At 54.1% G+C, this 7357-nt stretch overlaps 1 protein-coding gene across 1 annotated transcript; it reads left to right on the forward strand.

The window, feature by feature from the left end:
• Positions 1 to 369: 369 nt before the first annotated feature.
• LOC103806079 (RING finger protein 113A-like) lies at positions 370 to 5958 on the forward strand (the record flags this gene model as incomplete). Its single annotated transcript, XM_009078753.1, has 9 exons — positions 370 to 505; positions 612 to 716; positions 2029 to 2136; positions 2351 to 2460; positions 2627 to 2733; positions 3719 to 3808; positions 4491 to 4584; positions 5360 to 5466; positions 5879 to 5958. Coding segments are annotated over 9 exons (937 nt in total), but the record flags the coding sequence as incomplete, so codon positions are not given.
• Positions 5959 to 7357: the final 1399 nt, after the last annotated feature.

The following is a 7357-nucleotide window of genomic DNA, read 5'->3' on the forward strand; positions in this document are numbered from 1 at the left end:
TCCCTGTGTCGGAATGGGTGAAAACTCTTCTCATTCCCATGTCCCTGTGCTGGATAGGGTGAGGACCCTTCCCATCCCTATGTCTCTGTGTTAGAGGGGGTGAGGACCCTTCCCATCCCCATATCCCTATGTCAGAAGGGGTAAAGACCCTTCCCACCTCCGTGTCCCTGTGCTGGAGGGAGTGATGACCCTTCCCATCCCTGTGTCCCTGTGTCAGACAGCCTGAAGACCCTTCCCACCCCAGTGTCCCTGTGCTGGAGGGTGAAAACCCTTCCCATCCCCGTGTCCCTGTGCTGGAGGGGGTGAGGACCCTTCCCCAGGCCTCGGGAGGTCCCACCACCCTCTCTCCCCCTCCCGTGGGATCCCCAGCCCCCCGAGGCAGGAGGCCCCGGGTCCTGCCCCGGCTCAGGGCTGTCCTCACCCCGCAGAGAGCAGTGGGGAGGAGGGCAGCGCGGTGGTGCGCAAGGAGCGGCGCCGGGAGACTCCCAACCCCATGATCCAGAAGGTGAGGGAGCACAGCAGGGTGAGCTCTGTCCTGCTGTGCCTGCAGGGAGCTGCCAGGCCCAGGGCTGGAGCTCTCTGCCCCCCACAGCTGCTGTCTGCCCCCCCAGACCCGGCGCTGCGCGCGGGAGAAGACGTCCTATGCCCCCAGCAGCAGTGAGGATGAGGATCCTGCCAAGGACATTGGGGTCACCTACAAGTCCACCAGGTCGGCGGTAAGGATGGGGCAGCTCTGGGGTGTCAGCTGGGGTGGGACTGGGGAGATCCCACTCTTGGCAGAGAGAATTTGCTGCTGCAAACGTGGGATCAGCCATTTCTTCTCCCTGTCCCTTCTCCTCCAGCCCTTGTGCGGGGTTTGTTCTGATAGCCCCTGACTCCACAGGCCATCAGAGGTTGGCTTTTCCCTCTGAGAGGTGGGAATTAAAACCCCCAAGTGCCTCTGGACTTGCCCAGCATCACACAGAACTTTCAGGAGAGGGAGCACTTGGATCAGCATTGCCCAACCGTTGAGTTCCTCTTTTCAGTGTTTGAGCATCTTCCTTCACAGACTTCAAGGTGCCTTGGGAATTGTTCCCAGCTTTGTCCTTGTGCTGGAGTAAGAGCTGCACAGAGGTCATTGTTTTCTTGGGATTGGTGGGTGGGGTGTCCTGGTAATGTCTGGAGTGGAGAGGAATCAGCTCTGAAGTTTGGGCACAGCTCAAATTGCTCTTCCCACTAGATTTTTCTGTTAATTCTCTCTTGATCCAATGAAGTTGTGCCCGTCAGTGTGAGCCTGGGTGGGATATCAGTGGGATTAGAAGCAGGTGTCCACAAATGTTCCTCTCCAGAGCTCTTTCCTGCCCTCTGGATCAGTGGGAATAAAGCTGACCGTCCCCAGGCAAAGCTGCAGGTCAGACCAAGGTCTCCTTGTGACATTAGAGATCAATATGAATATTAATTGCTGTGATTATTCCCTGCTTTGGTTCCCAACATGTTGGTTTCCCTCCTTGCTGGAAAGAATGGGCAGGGACAGGAGGAAGTGGCAACTTTGGGACTCCAGAAACCTTTGGCACCCGAGTTGGATTTGTGTTTGAGTCTGGCAGTCATTGTTCTTCAGTTTCTGTGCAGCTGTTCTCAAAGACCTGATAAAACCTTGGAGTATGTTCTGTCCAGGCCATTAGGAGGAATCTGAACCAGATCACTGTGTTAAAACTGAGCTTTGTCCACCCCCAGCTGGGTCAGAAGTTCCTGTGTGTGGGCAGGAGGGTGTTGGACACCTGAGCTCAGCTTCCAGCTGAGCTGGGGCTGAGCAAGAAGGAGTAAAATATGGCCAAGTGTTTCCTGACCTCCATCTAAAACTTGGGAGCAAGAGGGAATTAACTCTCTGGATCTGGCCCATGGGAAATTCTCCAAAGGGGCAGCAGAAACTGGTAGAAGGTAAAGGTGTGTGTGGTCCTTGCTCTGTGACAACTCTTCAGGTGGACAAGGAGCTCCCTGTCTTGTGCAGGTTTTCCCTCCACTCTTGTCACAAGTTTTCCTGCTTTTCAGAAACCTGTTGGCCCAGAAGACATGGGAGCTACGGCAGTATACGAGCTGGACACGGAGAAGGAGAAGGATGCTCAGGCCATCTTCGAGCGCAGCCAGAAAATCCAGGAGGTGAGTCAGTCTGTGCTTTGCTCAGCCCCTGCTGCACACCAAGAGGAGTTGAAACCTCTTCTTCCCAGGAAATTTGAGAATCCAACAGTGTGAAATATTTGTGGCTTTATTGCCATCTTGGTGTTAAAGAAGGAAGAGTCATGTCAGAGTGGCAACACCTAATCTCTGTCATGAAGCTCTCCAGGTCCTTAATCACCTCTTCTTGCTTCCCTAGGAGCTGAGGGGAAAGGAAGATGATAAAATCTACCGTGGCATTAACAACTACCAGAAGTATGTGAAGCCCAAGGACACGTCGATGGGAAATGCCTCTTCAGGGATGGTCAGGTAGGTTGGGATGAGCCTCAGAGGAGCTCAGGGACCATCCCAAAGTCACCTGTTTGGGGCATGGACTTTGCTGTCACCGTGTTTCTGTCTGTCTGACGGGTCTGGGGTCTGGTTGTGGCCCTGTCCCAGGGTCCTGCTGCAGCCTGAGGCCTCTCCCTTCCCTCAGGAAAGGTCCCATCCGTGCCCCTGAGCACCTGCGAGCCACGGTGCGCTGGGACTACCAACCTGACATCTGCAAGGACTACAAGGAGACTGGGTTCTGTGGCTTTGGGGGTGAGTGGCTCCTGCCTGCAGCTCAACACGTGCTGCTCCAGGTCTGCACAGGGATCCAGTCCAGCTGTCTGGCATCTTAGTGTTAAAGAAGGAAGAGTCATGTCAGAGTGGCAACACCTAATCTCTGTCATGAAGCTCTCCAGGTCCTTAATCACCTCTTCTTGCTTCCCTAGGAGCTGAGGGGAAAGGAAGATGATAAAATCTACCGTGGCATTAACAACTACCAGAAGTATGTGAAGCCCAAGGACACGTCGATGGGAAATGCCTCTTCAGGGATGGTCAGGTAGGTTGGGATGAGCCTCAGAGGAGCTCAGGGACCATCCCAAAGTCACCTGTTTGGGGCATGGACTTTGCTGTCACCGTGTTTCTGTCTGTCTGACGGGTCTGGGGTCTGGTTGTGGCCCTGTCCCAGGGTCCTGCTGCAGCCTGAGGCCTCTCCCTTCCCTCAGGAAAGGTCCCATCCGTGCCCCTGAGCACCTGCGAGCCACGGTGCGCTGGGACTACCAACCTGACATCTGCAAGGACTACAAGGAGACTGGGTTCTGTGGCTTTGGGGGTGAGTGGCTCCTGCCTGCAGCTCAACACGTGCTGCTCCAGGTCTGCACAGGGATCCAGTCCAGCTGTGCTCCCAGAGACGGATTTACACACCCCTGAGTGCAGAGCTGTTCCCTGACATTCCTGGCACTCCTGTCAGCCCTTCTAAACCCTCTGATGAGTGGTTATAGGAGTCCTGGGAGGGATTCCCCACATTCCACAGGTATTGTGTCCACTGAGGGATGGGACTTCCTGTGCCTTATCCCACATGTGTAACTGCTGGAATTCTCCCCACACAACCCTCACAGCACCGAGAGGGATCCTGTACCTGCTCCAGGAGCTCGGCCCTGCCCTGGAGCAGGGAGCCATCAGGCTGCCCCTGCACGAGGTGTCCTGTTAACACTCTGCCCTCATGGCCTGGCTGGTAATTCCTCTTCTTTGTGCTGCTCAGACAGCTGCAAGTTCCTGCACGACCGCTCGGACTACAAGCACGGCTGGCAGATCGAGCGGGAGCTGGACGAAGGTCGCTACGGAGCCAACGGTATGGCAGCTCTGAGCACACCAGGTTATATTCCTGCAGGGAATGTTATCAACTCAGCCCCTGCTCCAGGGGAAGCTTAGGGCCAGTCCCTGCTGACAGGGCTGAGCAGATCTGCTCTCAGGTAACCACTGGTTCCACCCAAGAGCAGGATTTCCTTCAGCTGTCTGGGAAAGGCAAACACTGCTGTGTGTGGGGCCCAGCAGTGTGTGGACAGGACCCTCAGGGTGCCCAGGACGTGGGATGCTCTCCTGGACATTTGTCAGTGTCCATAGCTGTGACCTGAGGCTAAGAGTGTTGCTCATAAACCAGTGTGGAGCTGAGGGGAAAAGTGTTCTCTGTTCAGCTGGAGCCAAAGAGTTTGGTGGCAGCTGCTTTGGAAGAAAGGCTAAAAAAACAGGAGGGGGCTGGAGGATATTTCTCTTTATAGCAGTGAGTGGGTGAGAGAGAAGAGAACTTGCTCTTGTGAGATGAGCAACAGGCACGTTGGCTCATTAGCCCTAATTATAGCACAGTCCCACATGTGTTACTGACATCAGCATCACCCAGATGCCAGAGCTCTATTGTTTGCAGCACAGATCTGGTCCCACCTGCTGTGTCTCCCCAGATTTCATGTGCCATGCCCCACACAGGGGCTGGTCTGGCTGTCTCTGCTCTCTGGTCTGGTTCACTGTCTCTTCTGCAGATGATGAGAACTACGAGGTGAGCAGTGATGAGGAGGACATGCCTTTCAAATGCTTCATCTGCAGGAGTTCCTTCAAGAACCCTGTGGTCACCAAGTAAGTGGAGCCACGTGGCTGCTGTTGGTCCAGCTCACGAGTGATTTTTTTTTTTAATTTGCTGTGGCAAAGACAAACTGCCCACAGGCTGTGGGTGGAACCTGCTGCTTGTCTGCCATGGCTCTCTGGTGGGTGGGGATCCTCTGAGAACCAAGGGGTCTGAGCTGCATCTGGAGCATCCCCTGGGGAGGGATCTCAAGTCCTTGTTGTCCAAGCACCGTTTAGATTTCCAGAGATGCTCAACCTTTTGTGTTTTCATGCAATCTTTCCTCCTGGGAACTGTGTGGCAGCTGCACTGCCTGAGCAGAGAAACAGGAGCATTGGGAAGCCAAGAGCTTGGCAGGGGTGAGCAGGAGGCTGTGGGCAGCCCTTTCCCACCCTGCTGGTACCTCTGGTGGCTCTGTGCTCACTCCCCATCAGTGAAGCAATACCAAAACACCTCCCAGGGGACAGTGATGCAGAGGAAGCTCTGCCTGCAGCTCACTTTTGCCTCCTGCAGGGACCATGGAGAGGGTGGTCAGGCAGGGGAAGGGGCTGCCCAAGGAGGTGGTGGAGTCACCATCCCTGGAGGTGTTCAAGGATCAGCTGGACGTGGCACTTAGTGCTCTCTCTGATGCAGCTGACAAGGTGGTGATGGGTCACAGGTTGGACTCGATGCCCTCGGAAGTCTTTTCCAACCTTAATAATTCTGTGGGACCATCAGTGAGTAATTCCTGACTCCAGGACACAGTGAGTGTGTCTGGTGCCTTGCAGTGACCTGTGTCTCTCCACACAGGTGTAGGCATTACTTCTGTGAGAGCTGTGCCCTCCAGCACTACCGCAAATCCCAGCGCTGCTACGTCTGTGACAAGCAAACCAACGGGGTCTTCAACCCAGCCAAAGGTAACAGGCTCTGGGAGAGACCTGGAGCAGCAAAGGCACCAGCTCCACATGGAGCTGGTGGTGCTGGGCCTGGCTGAGCTGCAGCTCACAGCTCTTGGCTGCCAGCAAAGTTAGTGCCAAGAGATTAACTCATGGTCTGGGAGCTCTGGGGGTGCAAACTGAGGGTCTGTGTGTGCCCAGGTGGGGAACTTGGGGAGGGACTGCTGGAGAGGGAAGGGATGTGCCTTGGGGAGCAAAGGCAGCAGCTTGTCCCATCAGTCAGGCACTGATGGAGTCTGTGAGTGCAAGAGCAAACTGCAGCAGCTCCGTGCTGAGCTTTGATGGACATAGGTGAGCCTTGGTAGCTGTCCTGGTTCTGGGTGTTTGCAGCCCCTGCACCTGGAGCCTCATTCTGCCTCTTCCTGTTTTTCAGAGCTCATGGCAAAATTGGAAAAACACAAAGGGGAGGAAGAAGAGGAGCAGCAGTCAGACCATGCAGAGGACCCACAGTAGCAGAGCACCCTGTTTTGTATATGACTGAATAAAGTTTTTGTAGGAAAGGGAAAAAACCCTCACAGCAGTTGCCTCGGGGCCTGCAGCTGGAGCCAGGGGCTGTGATCCAACCTGCAGCTAGGAAAAGTGTCCCCCTGGACTCGTTCACTGCTCTGTGGAGGCACAAGGCAGACCAGGTAAGGTCAGACCCGAGCCCTGTGCTCCCCCAGGGCCCAGCAGTGCACCTGGAGGGGGAAGGAGGTGCTGAAGGCTCAGTGTTCAGTTACTTCCTAATTCTGCACTGATCCTGCTGCTGTGCAAGTGTAAAACTCTCCAAGTTAAGTCCATAATCTCTGAGCATGGAGCAAGCTGGAAGTTGGGCCAGGGATGTGAAATGTGAGCTTGCATTAAGTTCATCCTTCACCCTAGAAGTGCTCAGTCCTAGCAGGCTGGAGCAGTTATGGGTGATTTGTTCCCTCCTGCCTTGGTTCCTAGAAATCAGGAGAGGGAGAGAACTTCAGTGAGCAGAGCTCCAGAATCAGCTCTGTTCTGTGAGGAAACCCAACTCCATCACTCACTCAGCCCCAAAGGTTTCAGGGCAAGTGATGCTGTTCTTTTTCTTGCTCTTAAGTACCAGGGATTCAGTCCCTGTCTGGGAGAGGGATAAGGATTTTTGCAAGCTGCAGATTCCATAACAAGGCAGGAAATTTAAGATCTATTCCCTATAATAAAATTAATCAGGAGCCAAACCTGATCGTGGGGAGGAAGGAGAAACAAACATCCCTGGTCTGGGAGAAGGGTTTACTGAAGAGAACAAAGAGCAAGTCCAGGTGTTTGCAGCTTCTTGCTTGAGTTGAAATGTTGAAGGTAGTTGCTGTGAAAAGCAGGAGGCAAGCTGTGTCACCCTCTGTGACCCACTCCATCATCCTGCAGAAACAGCAGACTTAAAAAAACAACTTGAGAAATATTTTATTTGTTTTGGCAAAAAACTAGAGTAACAAACTTTATCTGGGTTCAAGTACAGTTTATAAACACAAGGAGGACCTGCTGCCAGCACCACTGCTCCCATCAGCTGCACTACCCAGGGATTCTCAGCGCTGCAGTGGAGAGCAGGTGACTTCTAGCACCCATGGTCCTTGGAAAGGTCAAACTAAAAGCCTTAAATACACCTCCAAAAAAACAACAGAACACCGTGGAATGGGGGAGAGCTGCCACAGCAGTAGGGCAGAGTCACACAGCCACGAGGTGGGGGAGCCACGGGAGCAGCTTTTACCTGTCAGACAGTCAAGGAAGGCAGAACAGCAATGGTAGGGAAGGGCTCACATCAGCTCTGTACAGGAGTCATGGGCAAGAGGAGCAGGAAAATCATTACTCTTCTCCTCCATGCCAGGGTGTGTCACTGAGAACAGGCTGGTAAGAG

This window comes from Acanthisitta chloris, unplaced genomic scaffold (assembly GCF_000695815.1).
Source record: "Acanthisitta chloris isolate BGI_N310 unplaced genomic scaffold, ASM69581v1 scaffold4637, whole genome shotgun sequence".
Taxonomy (NCBI): Eukaryota; Metazoa; Chordata; class Aves; order Passeriformes; family Acanthisittidae; genus Acanthisitta; species Acanthisitta chloris.